Source organism: Nomia melanderi, chromosome 4 (assembly GCF_051020985.1).
Source record: "Nomia melanderi isolate GNS246 chromosome 4, iyNomMela1, whole genome shotgun sequence".
Classification (NCBI taxonomy): domain Eukaryota; kingdom Metazoa; phylum Arthropoda; class Insecta; order Hymenoptera; family Halictidae; genus Nomia; species Nomia melanderi.
The window spans coordinates 8242618-8258362 of record NC_135002.1 but is presented as its reverse complement, the minus strand read 5'-3'; the positions used below and the strand labels follow the sequence as shown (position 1 = coordinate 8258362).

At 44.8% G+C, this 15745-nt stretch overlaps 1 protein-coding gene across 2 annotated transcripts in view; it reads left to right on the top strand.

Moving 5' to 3' along the window:
* Positions 1 to 1060: 1060 nt before the first annotated feature.
* Positions 1061 to 15745, top strand: part of sns (sticks and stones) — a 408043-nt gene continuing 393358 nt past the window's right edge. For both annotated transcript variants that reach the window (XM_031994144.2, XM_076366567.1), the window contains exon 1: positions 1061 to 2559. In XM_031994144.2, coding sequence (XP_031850004.2) covers positions 2478 to 2559 — 82 coding nt within the window. In that variant the 5' untranslated portion in view covers positions 1061 to 2477. The remainder of the gene's footprint in view (positions 2560 to 15745) is intronic.

The following is a 15745-nucleotide window of genomic DNA, read 5'->3' as shown; positions in this document are numbered from 1 at the left end:
GTTTTCTAAATGTTTGAAATTACAAACGGAACGAGACACCGCATCGCAAGTGAGCACGTATGCGTAGCAGATGTGGAATTAGCTTACGTATTGGGTGTCTTGAAAATATGTGACACCGTTAGAGAAACGATCACCTCATGAGAACTCATTTAGACTCTTCAATTTGGTCTATATAAATTCTACGATCGTCTGAACGCAGATCTAAGAATGTTATAGATTCTTAACAGTAACATTGCTTTAGAGACGCACCGTTAGAGAAATGATCACCCCATCAGAATTCATTTAGACTCCTCAATTTGGTCTATATAAATTCTGCAATCATCTGAACGCAGATTCAAGAATGTTATAAATTCTTAACAACAACATTGCTACGTATAACTACCGCGCCACGTTCGTAGACTAAATCACAAGTAAAACAGATTCCTATAGCAATCGATAAATTACATATTAAAAAACACCATCCAACAAAAAAACTCAATTATCATGCTACCAAATAATACCACAAATCATTCAGGTTAAAGAAAATCGCGTCAACCCTTCGTCAAGCTTTCCGTTTCATTACCAGTATCGAACTTCCATCGTTTAAATACGTCTTGATACTACTTCCAAGTACCATTGTAATTACATTGTAATTATCGTGCCCCAAGAAACTTTCCCGGCCTTATGACACACGTTTCGCAACTCGGCGGCGAGTGACGGGCGTGTAACAGCGCTCAACGGGGACACGATCAGGTGCAGTGGAAGGGGAGCGTAAGAAGATTTTCGTCGAACGAAAGTACGATCGCAATAATCGGTTCGCGGTGTCGCGGGGATCCGTACTGTCTTGACGACGTTTTCCGTCGATTTTCCGCATCTGCGTTGTTCTTCTCATTCTCATCGTGTCAAGTGCTTTGCGTGCGCACTGCGCTCGCCGTGGAACCCGTAGGGGTTGGGAGGTGCAGTCGGGATGCTGGTCGCCTGTACGTTCGGCTCCGGTCGGCCGCGCTCGGCAATCTCCGTGGATCTCTGCGGGGGCAGAGGCCTCCTTCCCTTCCGAGCAACTCCACAGTGTTCACACTCCCGCGTAGGTGTGCGGCGGTACGTGCGAGTTTTATTTCTTCGTCCCGCGGTACGAGTGACGACGGGGTTACGTGTTCGTGACAGTCCCCTTTAAAATAAAAAATAAAAGGGTAATTAACGCGCCTGGCGGAGAACCGAGCCTCGCTTGCCCGGATAGAACCACCTTTATCCCGGGGACCGACAGTCTCCCGTAAGTTCGGTTACCTCGGACAGCAGTGAAACGTGCATGGAAACCGGCGAGGAAAAACGGATGATCGTTGACAACGACGGCTGTCCAGGAGCCTACGAGCACGGACGTGAAAGAAAATATCGCAACGATACGCGCGACGTCCCAGTGAACCGACTACCAGGCTCCGATGAATGAATGAATACCTTGTGCGCCGCGACCATCGTGCTCCTCTTGACAGTTCACCTGTTACAACCCGGACTCGCGGCCACCGTAAACCTAACCCTATTCGCGACTGTTCGATTCCCCCCCATCCAGTGTGTTTGATCGTGAACTTGTGTTGACGGCGTGCGACGTCGTGTTTATTGGATACCGATACCATCCACCGTACACATACGTGGCGAGCCCGCGTGTTACTCCGGCCGTGAAAAGTGTGGAAAACGGCGGCACAGTGCGAAGGACTGGAGACTCGTCCAGCTCGGCAGAGTGCGTGAAACGGACCGACGGGGAATACCTGTCGTCTCTTGTGACATTCGCGGAACGCGCGCGCGGGGAGGGGGGGCACGGACCGTCCACGAAATATCCAACGACTGTAGTCGGCTCGATCTTCGATTCGATCGATCAACTCGATCCGCGGGACACGGACGTGTCGGGCCGGTGCGAGTCCCCATCGATTACGAGACGGTCCCATCGATCGCGGTATCGGCGTTCATCGCGTCGTGATTTCGCGCCAAGGATTACTCGGTCCCCAGCCGATCTCTGTTTCGAGGATAACTAGGGAGAGAGACGTTTCGTACCCCGAGGGGAAGGATACATACTCACGGACGCGAGTCCCTCACGGCGAAACTTGTTACGCTTTTGTGATGTATGCTCGAGAGTTCGGCGAGGGCTTTCCGAGTGAAATCGTCGACTGAAATACCGGGGGAGAAGCGGTGGTATGTACTTTGCGGCGGCTGCTTCTTGAACGCGACGGAAAGGTTAAGGGACCGATCGATTTACCGTGGAAATTTTCGAACAGGTTCTCGACACCCAGCGATCTCGGTCGCCGTGCCTATACGAACGAGCCAGTGACAGTAGAGCGTGAAGTGACCAGGTGTTTTTGGTTTTTCTATTTTTTCCTCGTTTCGTTGACCGTTTCCCGCCCACGGAAATACGTTCGCGATTGTATGAGAGTGGACCCCTGTGTTCACGCGCGTTCCCATCGTGTCCGGTGTACTCATCTATGCTTGTGTAGCGGACTATCGAGCCGACCATGGAGGACCACGGAATCAAACCGTTGACGATGAGGCTGATCCTGTTTTTCGTCGTGCTGTCAGCGACGACCCTCGTGAAAGGTAAGCGGCTGATGCTTCATCGACGATTCTTAATTCGCGACGAGAACCGTCCGCGTATCGGTTTTATGATTATTTCGGGACGGAGTATCGAAAACCGTTTGAAAGGATAACCGCGCAACAGTGGCGGCGGAAGCGGTTCGAAAAAGCGCGCGGCGTGCCGGCCGCCATGTTGCTCTGTCCAGAGAGTTTTTGGGATTCGCGCCCGTTATAATCCGATATAGCGCGTTTTCTGTTGTTTAACGCGTCCTGTGCCACGTGTACCACACATGGTGCACGCGGATTTTTGTAGGAGAATATTTTTAAGGGACACATGGTCAAGAATATCGGTGTACGTTATAAAGCACCGAAAACAAAGAAACAATATAATATACGAACACTACCAGAAACTTGAATATAACTTAATATTTCATTTAAAAAATTAATACATAAGCAAAATTTCATCGAAATTTCCGTGGCACGGATCGTGTTAATGAATTCATTGAATTTCATGTGACTAGCCTTGAGGCTATCACTTTGAAGTTTCGCCTGAAGAGAATGTTTATTGTTTTATTTCGTTTTAGTCGACAGAAATTCAATTTAATGTTTGAATATCAATATTTGCGTGGTCACGTTAGAACCAAGGAGAAATGTATCAAGCCACCCTCCTAATTAGTAATCGCAGAGATATATTTTTATATATAGAGATTTCTATATAAATATTCGTCACTCTCTTTGCCAAATAATTTGTTTATTGGCCATTATAGGTTCTTCGGCTATTTAATGTTAAAGTTAAGCCTAAATTCCACAAATAGTTGCGCGAACTTATATCGTGGAAAGGGGAGGAAAGAAACTCATCGGATCCAGTCCTTATTAAGTTATTAAGCTCCCCTCTTTGCGGCGTAATTATTTCCACGAGAGTACTTTAAGGACCAATTAGAAGTTGAAGGGATTTCGAGTAAGTAAAAATGGCGACGGTCGGTAGATTTGGTCCGGTGAACGATCGAAGTTCGAACGTAATAAAGAAAGTACACGCCGGGAATCGAATCCCCCGAAATTCCGGCGAAAGGTAGCCGATCGTCCGATCATTCAGCTGGCCAATCATTCGTTAAATGGAGCCTGCGGCGAGTGTTGCCGAACATTTTTCCTCTCGTTGCTGTGTTTCTTTCATCGACATTTGCATGTATTGTACCCGGTAGATTTCGTTGTTTGTATCGCGATCCTCTTGAAGTTATTCAACCACGGACGAATTAATACTTTGCACTCTAGAGGTGACCGCCATTTAACACGTTGGCCGCCACGTCGGTCACCGATGACTGGAGCTTTCAAATTACTTGACAATAATTATAATTTGTCAGATAATGTCGAATGAAAGTATTTCATAACGTAATAAGTAACTGTTCCTCATTACCTTTGCTACAAAAGAATAAGCGATACGTAAAACTCTGGAGGTTTTCGTGGCAGTCAACCTGTTAATCTAACGAAATGACAAAATTCGATTGTCAATTTTAAATTTGATATAATGTAACTAGACATGGACTATCGCAATGAAATAAGTAAATAATTCTATCCTTGGATTCTTATGTTTTATTTAATTTGCTGAAGAGTTCAATCGATGTTTCGTGAAAAAATTATGGATGTATCTAGCGAAAAACTTTGGAGTGAAAAGGGTTAAATCGTCCCCGTATTTCATACTCTATCCGCGATTCTTTTCGTTCAACTGGCTCTCCCAAGGGATCGTTTCGTCATCATCGTTTTTTATTTTCGACCGTTCCGCTGCTTCGAGATTTTTCCCCGATTTTCTATTTCAGCCTGCCAGACTATGGAGTTCAATGAACGCGCGGCTAGGAAATGGGGATTGTTTAAATAAATCATTTATGTTCGAGCGCGCGCAAAACGGCCGCAAATACTGCGCATACGAGCCGAAGCAGCGGCCGCTGTCGGGAATTTTCGGCAAACCGTGGAATTGATTGCAGAGCACACGGACTAATAGATTTTAACGTTTGAGATTTATATCGATCGCGCGTGCATTTGCTGTTTTCTTTGGAGAACTTCGATTTTTCAACAGAATCAGCTTCCGTGGACAATGCTCTGAACGTTAAGGCTATTCGTAAAAGGCTCAGTTTCTTCTCAACACATCTCTGCATTCACAAATTGTTGTGCCAACAATTATTCCACAGATCCATGACATCGTATCTTACAATCTATCGCTAAGTAAATTATAAGACAAAAGCCTCAGTACTTCAGGATACAGATTTCCTTTTTCGTTTCTTGAAATTCCGCGAGTAAAGCTACACGAATGGCAAATTCATGCCAATTTATACACAGGGAATATCGATTGCTATAAATCCGAACCTCCCCGCGCAGTGATGTTAAACGTCGGAAAATTACCGATCACCGTACGTTCGTCGCGCGAGATAACCGTCAAAAAAGTTCTGTTTGCAATGTTAGTTCTCGCGACACGACCGCCGAGCACACGAAGCCTTTAATCGAGTTTCACGGTCGTGTAATACTGGTTAACGTATTTAATCATTTTTTTTGCGTCTACCACCTTTTCCTGGCGCGGCGGCGAGGGCGAAACTCGCGCGTCTTCGGTCACCAGGGAGAAACGAATCACAATTTCCGTCCGAAGTTCAGAAATGTAATTTCGGCCCTCGCCTGTTCCATTTTTTTTTTGCCGTTTCGTTCGACAATTTTCCCGTTTCCTTTCCTGACTCTTCGGAGTCTAGAATTAAAGATGAGACTGCCACGGATTCGAACCGCGTAGACGCGTCAGACTCGTGAGGAAGTTGTCAAATGAAAGTTACAAAAATCAAATGTTACTCAATTAATACGGGTTGAAATTAAATACTATTTTCTTATTATTAGTTGTTATGCTCTGAGGTGAAGGTGGGTACAACTGAATTGGGAATTTTACTTTGTTTTTTGGTAAATTATTAAAGATAAAGTTATTCTAGCGAGCTCAGTTATGAAAGATATAACAGGGCAAAGGGTTAATCAGAGCCTTATTCTTGGAACGGGGGAATCGAGTTCGTGCCACGTTTTCCGGAATGTTTGCGTAACCCGTGATACAGGTCTTGATAGGTAGATTTTATGCATTTATGATCATTAGAAACTTAAACTTGGAGAAGTCCTATGAGACTTCTGTTTTATTTTGTACTCGATAGAATGTTTGATATCTTAACGAAACGGATGTTATTTTCGTTTCATTTTGAATGTTACAGTTCCAAACCTTTCCCTTAATCACCTCGTTGTTCTTTAATTCAATTTCACTTAAAATTTTGTTTTAAATGTACAACGTTTGCAAGAAGTGGAAAGAGCGAATTATGATCAGATACGGGCAGATTATAAATGGTATCACGTCGAGAACTAAGTATTACACAAAAAAAAATGTTACTCAATATTTCCCACTCATTTTTTTAATAGAGAATAATTCTCTCCGAGGCTGCAACGTTTTAGAAATACCCTGTAACGTGCACACCTTTTCCTCTCTCTCTTTCCCAGCGTGAACACTATAAACGATGCGATATTTCACCGTCCACTCTCTATAAAGATTCATCATATTTTGCGGAACGCTCCGCGAGGAAAGCGGAATAAGAAAGGCAAGCGGGCGAATACATTTTGTACACACGGTACGCGTTAAATGGGTCTAAATTAGTAGCAGGAGACCCTCCGTCACCAATTTGTCTTCTCGCGGCAGCAGAATTGAGTTACGCTTCTTTTTCCCCCTTATTTATCTTCGGTTAGCCGAGACTCCTCGGGTTAGCTACCCACACCGATGCGTTTTCCTCTCAAAGAATGGCCACAAGGTGGCAAACTTGCTTCGAAAATTCGTGTGTCGTTCCAGACTCGTTTGGTCACCGTTTTGATGAGTTGGCCGGTGTCTACGGCAGAAAGTGTCCGCGTCTGGTAAACAGATGGTTCAACTTCAGACCCTGGAATCGTGGATTTTCCTCACAGATGTTTGGAGATTGCTCCAGCTAACAAGGGGGTCGTAACCCGGCCGAGGGAATTTTCAAGCAACTCGACTTCTAGGGTCGGGTTAACATAAACACAAGATCATGCAAAGATACATAAGCTATATAGTTAGACAGAGGTTCCTTGAAACATTTTCGTCGCTGCGTTACTAAGTAATTCATTACGCACTTTTAGTGATTTTCTTATCGTAGTTTCGCTGCACTCGACGGTACATTTGAAACATTCAACATTTTCCGATGAAACATAGGCGACATTCTTTGAAACTAACGAGGACACGTATAAACACATTTAAAACTCTCGTACACTTTAATCTAACATTTAATGACACTTCCATCTCCTTTTCAATCACACAAAGTCTGTTGTATACAACAATTCAAGGAAAATTGAACGAAATCCTTTCGTTCGCTTTTCGTAGCAACCGCCAACAAGGCGGGCGAATTGTTACTCGGAAAATTAACTTAAAAGGATTGATGCTCGCGTAAATGTCCACAGTGTAGTCGAAATGTTTAAAAGACAATAGATTTTTTAAAAATTGTTCACTGGTCCGCTTTCAGCGTAATGGGAAAAAGATAATGTGATCGGAGACACATGCCCGCGGCGGTTCTCTAATATTTATGACACGGTGCCCGGGTATCGAGTGCTCTACATTATTTTCAATTCACTTAGGAACGCGTTCAGCCAGTCACCGAGCCTCGTTAATAACACTTTTTTCGTAACGGCGCGGCGACGGCGACGGCGACGCCGACGAAAGTTCGCGTTCCCCGTTTCTTGTCGTTCGTTCGTTCGGCGGACAGGTTGATGCTGCCGGCGAGCTTTCAGGCAGAATTAAAAAGCAGTTACCGTGGTACCGTGTGTGTACACGCATTTTCCTTTCATCCTGGCCGAAAAAACCAGTCGGCTGTCTCGCACGCCGGAAAACATTGTTGGCCGTTCGAAGGAGAGAATATTAATTACAAAGCAGCGCTATTTGTGCATAATTAACGGGACGAAACAGCCTCGAAACACACGCAACTGGTACATTATCTTCCTTTGGTCCAGAGTTTTTACTACGAAACCCGAAAAGCCACGATTTTTATTAGCTCGTGCAACATGAAATGTCCTATTCGGCCGGAAAAAGGAAACTTTATTCACTTCTGCCCTGAAACATTCTGACTGTTTAGAATTAGTGGATTCTAAAGACACCGTAATAAACTACTGTTTCCGGTTCACCACGCGGCTCGTTTTGCAAAGAAAGATCACCGATGTTTCGAATCGACGCTGCATTCTTTCATTCGTTGTTTCTAGATGCTTCGTCTATATTTCGAACGGGTTTTGCATCATTATTTCCAAGTTTGAGTTCGTATAAGAAAATCACACGAATGTCGCCGGTATCCATGTTTTCAAATAACGATGCAAGGAATAGTTGTCACGCGCAATTCGGAAAGGCTTCTTTCGCAAAAAGGTACTGAAATAATCGACAATGAAACTGTGTCTAACGCGTTGTATGAAAAACAAAGGAATAACAACGACAGCAGTACAAACATTAACGGGTAAGGAAAATCCAACATTTCATATTAATTAAAATAGCCAATGTTGGGAATACATGAATATAGTACCTCGACAACAACACTATTCAACGCGTTTTTACCTTAATAAACAATTCTCGTTGAATTGCATGCGTAAAATTCGAATTCGTACATTTTTTATACGTTCCCTGGGATGTCGGTTTCCGCGACAGTACGGCCATTTAAAAGTGTTTAAATTATTCTCGAAGCGATGCTCCGCACCGTTTTCTTTCAGTAACGGGAATTACATAAATTTTTGAATAATTATGTCAACACGACCCGGGGGGGAAATGTCCAGAAATTGCGTTAACAGCTGTTGCAAACCCCTGATGGTTCCGCGCGCGTCGAAAATAGCCGGGTGCAGTGGGAACCGTGCCTAGGGAAATGTTTTTCGCGTAAAAACCATGTTTTTTCGCAGTTGCTGTATCGGTAGTTTCGTTCCGGAAATTTCATTCGAATGTTATTAAATTAGGTAACTTTTTCGGAATTTTCTGCAAGGAAAATATAGCATGCCCGGCTACGTTGTCTCGGACAATTGTGTAGATTCAAACTGAACAATCATGTGCTGCGTACGAACTGTTTTCTCCCCATCTGCATGCTGCAACGATACCGAATATTTTGTTTTTACAATCGCGCACATCGTTTTCGATGCAAGAAATCATTGATATTATTTGCGATCGTTTCGGCAACGTTGAATAACCTTCTACCTACAATCGTTATTTCGCTCGGCCAATAACATATGTATTTAAACACGCCCCTAACTAATTCACTTCCACTTACCGCTGCCCGAAAAGTCAACAGCGTATCGATGTTTTCGCTGCGTTCAATGTTTCAGCTCTGTAAGTTCGTTCACCTGGCTATCCGAGCTTTTTCCATCGTTACATATCTAACAATTATTTAACGCGAATTACAGTGTAGACATTCTCCGCCGAACCCCGATATTCATGAGCGCTTCGTTTCGAGCGTGAAAGTAGAAGATACAGAAGCATCTTAAACATTGAAAGGAACTAAAACACCAGAGTTCTAGCCAACTACAAATTGTTATTCCACGGAAGGACAAGTTGAATTTCATTAAAAAGTTCGTTTCATATACTGCACGGTACAGCCGCCTGTGCACAAAGCCTCCAAATTCAACTATTCACATAACGAAAATTGAAAACTGCTAATCTGTCGCTAAGTAGTTATTGCCACACAAAATGATTTTCATTCCAAAAATACGAATTTCGTGTAAATTCCCTTTCTCTATTTATACAACATCGGATTCGAAACGCCAAATATCCATTGTCATTGGAAAAGCCACATAATATCCCCATAATGTAACAAAACTATAACCGCCGTAGGTTTAGCTCTACACCTTACAACTTTTGTCTGAAGCATCGCTTTTGCATCACTCGTACCTTTCAGGTTATTGAGTTTTGTCGATAAAGCGGCCGTTTGGTCGCAATGTGTGCCGTTTCGAGTTTCTCTCTTTTCATGTGCTGTCATAGAGTTAATTACATACATCCACGTTCATCCTACAATTACATACTTTCGAAGAGCCCGAACACTTATACCGTGGCCACTAATGCTTCAACTGCAGGTGCCACGTTAAACGTACTTGTATACGCGCGTAAAAAGAGAACCGGTGAAAATCTTCGTGATGAAACACGGATCATCAAGACCAAGACTGTATCGCAACCGATGGCGAGAGCGGCCAGCGAAGGAACGCGGAGGAACGCGACAGCAGGAATCCTCGCATCATTAGTCCCCGTAATCGCGGTTTAATGTCCTGTTCCCGCAGGATCGTCGCGGAGGTTCGCGACGATTAGCGCGTCTCCTCGAGGGCGGCGCACGCGAGTCCGCGGACTCTCGCCCTTATTATTTTAATAGACGTCTCGCGCTGTAAATTCTCGCCGGCTAAACGCCGTAACTCATACCTCCGGCGAGAGTGGATTTATCGGTGTCCGCGCGGGTTTCGCTGAAAAATTTGTTATTTCGAGGCGCGCTGGCGCGCGTTTCCCTCCTACCGCCCGTTTCCACAGACGGCCTCTCTGTTTCCCGATTCCCCTCGCGAATTGAAATTTCTACGATCCGTTCGAACGCGGCGGACGCTGGTCTGGAAGCTCGTTTTTCGTGGTCGGAATTCGAAAGTCATGCAAACTTCATGAAAATTGGTAATCAGGGGATTTCGGGATCACTGATGACGGCGCGGAACACCGAAAATTCAAAATGGCGGACTTAATATCGTGAATCTTTGTACTGTGCATAGAGATAAAATGTATAATACGAAATGCTGTAGGTTTGCCAATTTAATGTTATCTAAATTTGTGGAAAGCCATATAAATTCGTTGTCTAACAGCGAAAATCTAATAGTTGAAACAGAGAATGAAGATTTTTTTCATAAATTTGTTATTATTATACATTCAGCTTCAATATCAGTGGAACAAGATTTTTAGGAACTTAAAAATCTCGGTTTTATAAGCAAAAACTGACAAATGAGAAATATCCGACTCGCCCCGAATTCCGGGATTTAAAATTTGAGTTAACGCTTTGCGGTTAGGTGGGTTGAAAACTGTCTCACCCTTTGCTTAGCTTTTGGGGAAGGTGGGATATATTTTAACCTACCTCGAATAGTTGAAATTACTCGTAGTTTAATATTTTATTTAAAGTTCTTCAATCGGTTGGCAATGCTATGAACTAACGGTAAACGCGTGAATAAGTGAAATTAAAAATATATACAAGTCAAAACGCACTAGTAACTTGTTGAAACTGTGATTGAGGTTGGCGAATTATGTGGTGTAGTGAATACTGTGCAGCGTGGATTGTTTTCTTCTTTAAAATCGTGTGTCTAGACGTGTCGAACGAAACGAATGATACTTATTGCGTGGTTTGATAGTCTCTAGCAGCGCGTTGGTTAATTCACGCCAATTTGAAATCGAGCGCCGTGCGTTTACGCGTAAATGTCGCGTTGATAATGAAATGCTTACTTCGAAGTGACGTTCGAATACGATCCAGGTTAATGAATTTCCACAGAACAGAATCCTTCGGAGCGAGGCGGTGTTCTGTTTGCGGATAATTTATGCGGGGTAAAACTGAGCGCGTCTACTTTGCGCGGAGCTCACGGTCGAGCGAGCATCCACGGTTGTCGGTTAGACCGCGTTTGTTACATATAGTTACACGCATAGTTGTGATAACCTCGTTCAATAGATATGGAAATTTGTATTAATTCTGCGGCGGTGATAACACGGACGAAGGGAACGATCGTTTCGTTCGTTTGTTCCGGATGAACATTGACCCACTGCCAAAAACCATCGGGATCATCGTGTCTTCCTCTCGACTCGTTTCATTCGAATGCTCTCAGTGCGTAATAAAATCAGCCGTAAGAAGTTACACTCTGTTGCCTTTCAATCAGAGGAGCGAAATCAGTGCTCGACTAAACTTCAATTTCTCGATTACCTCTCCCGACTTCCGCGCGTGCTTCCTCTCGGAAATCACTAATGTAATATAACGAGCGTCATAACTCTGCATTTCGAGCAGGGCAAGACAGAGAGATTATTATAAAATGTTGGTGACCGATTAACAAAAGGAGATGAAAGCGCAACGAAGCACAGAGGCGCGTCATTGGCGGGTACAATGAAATTTCAATATTTCCCTGAAATTTCCATGAATCCGCGTCCCCCGATTCCTCGCTTGGCATCGACCTTATCTTTCATAACGGACACGGCGTCGCGAGTAAAAAACAATTTGCGCGGCATTAATTTCCACGGAACGACTGGGAACGGGGAAAGAGAGAGAGAGAGAGAGAGAGAGAGAGAGAGAGAGAGAGAGAGAGAGAGAGAGAGAGAGAGAGAGAGAGAGAGAGAGAGAGAGAGAGAGAGAGAGGGAGAGAGAGTGAACGAGAGAATTTCACCAACAAAAGTGTACGTCCTTTTTCATCCAGTGAAACATTCCCGGGAAATCAACTTCCACGGTTCATCGGGGAAAAACCCTCCCTACCTCGCTCGCCCCTCCCCTATTCCCTCTGCATTCACTTCAGCCTCTCTGGCGCGGAACGTGAAACTAACAGGGTGTCTCGAAATCGGATATCTGTCTCGAATCTCACCGATATCGGGGGAGGGAGATCGATACTTGGAATCTTGGGACGCGCGTACGTGTATGCGGCCAGCAAACGAACGAGAAGTCGCGGCGAAAGGCCATAAACCATAAGTCAGGGCGCAGTGGAGGGATAATGCAATGGGGAAGTTGGATTCCGTGGACTCGACAGACTCATCAGTGCGTTCGCGTGCTGCGTAGAATTATTCGTGTCAATGTCGGATTTCTTCGGAATTAGATTGCTGTGATAGTTTCGGAGGATTGAACGGTGTTAGTCCTTTCGTTCTCTTTTGTGTAACCGGTACATCAGAAATAGATTGGATGAGAGTTAGGATGGGCAATTGGATCGTCAAAAGTTGAGAGATCTACTGATCTAACACTTCTCAAATGAATCTTAGTCTTTCCTTAAATCTTGGAGATTGTGATCTTCACGAATATTCGATCTTCGAACGTTTCATCCTGAAACGATCAAACTTTACGAAATAGTTTCGAAAAAAGTATCGTCAACGACGTCATTCTATATATTCCTAGTAACTGAGCAGTCGATTATCAATTAGCAATTCAGTTATTCTCACAATCATAAAGGTGCACAATCAAAAACACAATTCTACATTCCCAACACGTGTTTTCCAAACGAATACCAGATATTCTTCGCGATCCAATTTCAACCACTAAAGCAGTCAATGTTCCAACCATTGTTTCCGTTAAACGCTTAAAATCAGCAGGTGTAGATTTTTAAGGGTAACTGTAGCTAGTTCTGTTCTCTCTATATTTTTCTTCTAACCCTGCCGCATTTAAAAGCTTGTTGGCAGTCGGTCCTCTTGCTCACAGGGAGAGATCGGCAGGGTACGAGGCTAACGATTGGCGCGACAGTTTGGCTCGGCACGCTCTCTCCGCATCCTTTCCGATTCTTCTTTCGAATGGCAAAAGCCCGAGCGCCAAATGTCTCTGCCTCTGGCGGGCGCGAAGCAAAAGGGGGATCGCTGCTCGCCGGGTCCTCGGGGTTGGGCGAGCGGACAGATTGCAACCGGGGCACCGGGGGAAGCGGGTTACGCTTTCCGCTACGAGCCTCTCGATTTCGCCGCCGCTTTCGAAAAGCATTTCGGGGCTCTCGCGAGTGTTTGCACTCGTGGCTTTTGTTGCTACTGTTGCTCGATTCACGGAAATTCGTGCATCGAGACGCTGTCCTACATAGACAGAGTATCTCGATTCTCTCTTTATCTATCGCTCTTTTTTTTTTCGCCTCTTTGTTTTCAACTCGGATCGCGACTGGATCCTCGGTATTCCGAAAGGGTCGAGCACGCTGCAAGCCGCTTCCGGCAGCTTTGTTCCCATCAACTTTTCTAATTTGTCCGAACGAGTAATTGTTTCGCGCGATTTCGTTTCGATTCTTCGGTTCGCGTGCGTTCAAAGCGATTTCGACGAGCGATATTTGCGACACCGTCGCGATTTCCTTTTCGACGGTGTTACCAAGGGATTACGGGCTCGAACACTTTTGCTCGGTGTTTGTCATCGATAGAAGGAGATAACTTGGAAACGCGGAAGTTGCTTTCGCGCAGCGATCCGTCGTTCGTTGATGAACAATAAAATCGAGGAGAGCCGAGCGTTTTTCAAATATTCCGCGGAACGGTTTCTATCGACGACGGCGGGGGACGCGGGGAAACGAAAGCTTTCGAGTGAAACACTTTTTCTGATCGATCGGAAAGAACAACGAGCACAAGGAAGCGCGCGCGAACGTTTCGGTCGAGATTATTAATTACACTGTGCGGGCAGCGTGTAATATCTGTCAGCAGGATCGCGGCGCTCCAGTTGATGTTACGGATTACAGAAAACGGTGGACTCCGATCGGAACGATAGCGCAACAGACCGGCGGTAAAATAAAAATCAAACGAGGTAAACGAGCAGCCGACCTGCTGTTCTACCGCAGGTTCGCTTATCTACAGTGAATGCGGTTTTTCAGCCGCAGACCAGTAATTGCCGGCATCGTAGGAGCATCAAATTACAACCGAATGACTCGGCGCGCTCGTCATTAATCGAGATCGCGACTCTGCCTCGATTTCCGGTAAAACGCGCTAACGGCCGGAAGAAAGTTTACGAAGAAACCAATTCTTGGCGCCGGCTGTTCTACGTTGGAAATGATTTAGTCCTGATTGAACGTGATACCTTCGCACGGGGATGTCGGAAAACAGTGGCGCCTCCTTTTTTCGGGGCTGCGATGCGTAACTAGCCGAAGCTAGACGGAAATTGTGGTAATAGACCACTTAGGTGATATCATTGATCGCAATGCAGTGATACCAAATCGGATTGCGAGGGAATTTTGTTACAGTTTTTGTGAGTTTCACTTAGGAGACTAGATTTCTACGCGCTTCCCTTGAAAGAAATAATAATTACGCAGAAGCGGTTCGACAATATTTACAGAAATCTGTGAATCCAATTGTCTTCGGTCAAGTGGAAACGGCACTCAAAAGTCAGACGCGTCAGAATGCACCTATGAGAATTTCAGAGTTCCACTGTACATTTCACAGTTGTTCTTTTCTCGGCTTTTAAACATTTCAGTAAATCTTAGTTCTCGAAGGGTCAAGGTACGACTGCAGCGACCTCGGAGCAATTAATCCTCCTCCTGCCTGTACTTATTATTCCACGCAGTTCGCTCCGCATATTATTCCTAGTTTTCATTCAATGGGAACGTCGCAGTGCTATCATTAGTTGCCTGTATACAAGGGTTTCCGGCAATTCGTTAACCAGACAGGCAACGTTCGCTGAAATAGTTCACATGTAATTAAACGTCAAATTACACAATTGCATCGATCGCGTTGCACGCATCGCGTTGCGAGCGCGCGCTAGCACGAGAGCCAGTGCTCTATTTTTCGTCTTCGCGGAACTTCAACGAGCCCGCGCGAAACCGGCGCGAAGTTCAGCCGCGGCTTTCGTATAATTTCTCATGATTTTACCCGCGACCGTGTTTCACGCGGTCCTTCGCCCTTTTCTTCAGCGCGGCTCCTCTCCATTCCCACACTCGCGCTTTTTATGGTTTTCTCAGGACTCCTTCAGATCCCCGTGACGGCAATTTCACGCGATCATCGGAATCCCCTTTGTCCTCGCCGCGGTGTCCGTTATTACTTTTCACCGTTCACGACGTTTTCACCAATTTCCCGCGCGTCCCTTCTCCATCTCGTCGCCGTCTCGTTCGCGTGGATCGACTCGCGATCGATCTTTACTCTCCTTATTAACCACCGCGCGAAACCTTCGAAGAGATCTGGTTTTCTTACGTTGCTAAGTCTCTCGGGATAATTAGGCAAGGATAAGATCGAGAATATAATGAAGTCGCGGGCGAACAGCGTAATTAAGGGCTTCAAATCCTGCGAAATTTGTACTTATACGAGAATATCCGACTTATCATATATACTCGAGATGTATAAATGCTTTTTCTTAACACATCCGAGATCGGTAACGTAATCCTACGGCATTTTAAATTCTTCAGTTGCATATCGATAACGTATTTTACACTTTTTGGAAGAATTCTGGTCACGCGAGTCTACATCATTTCAAGATCCGTGGCTAAGTATCGACAACGTAGTTCTATCATATATTTCTTATATTTATAAACATTCGATTAG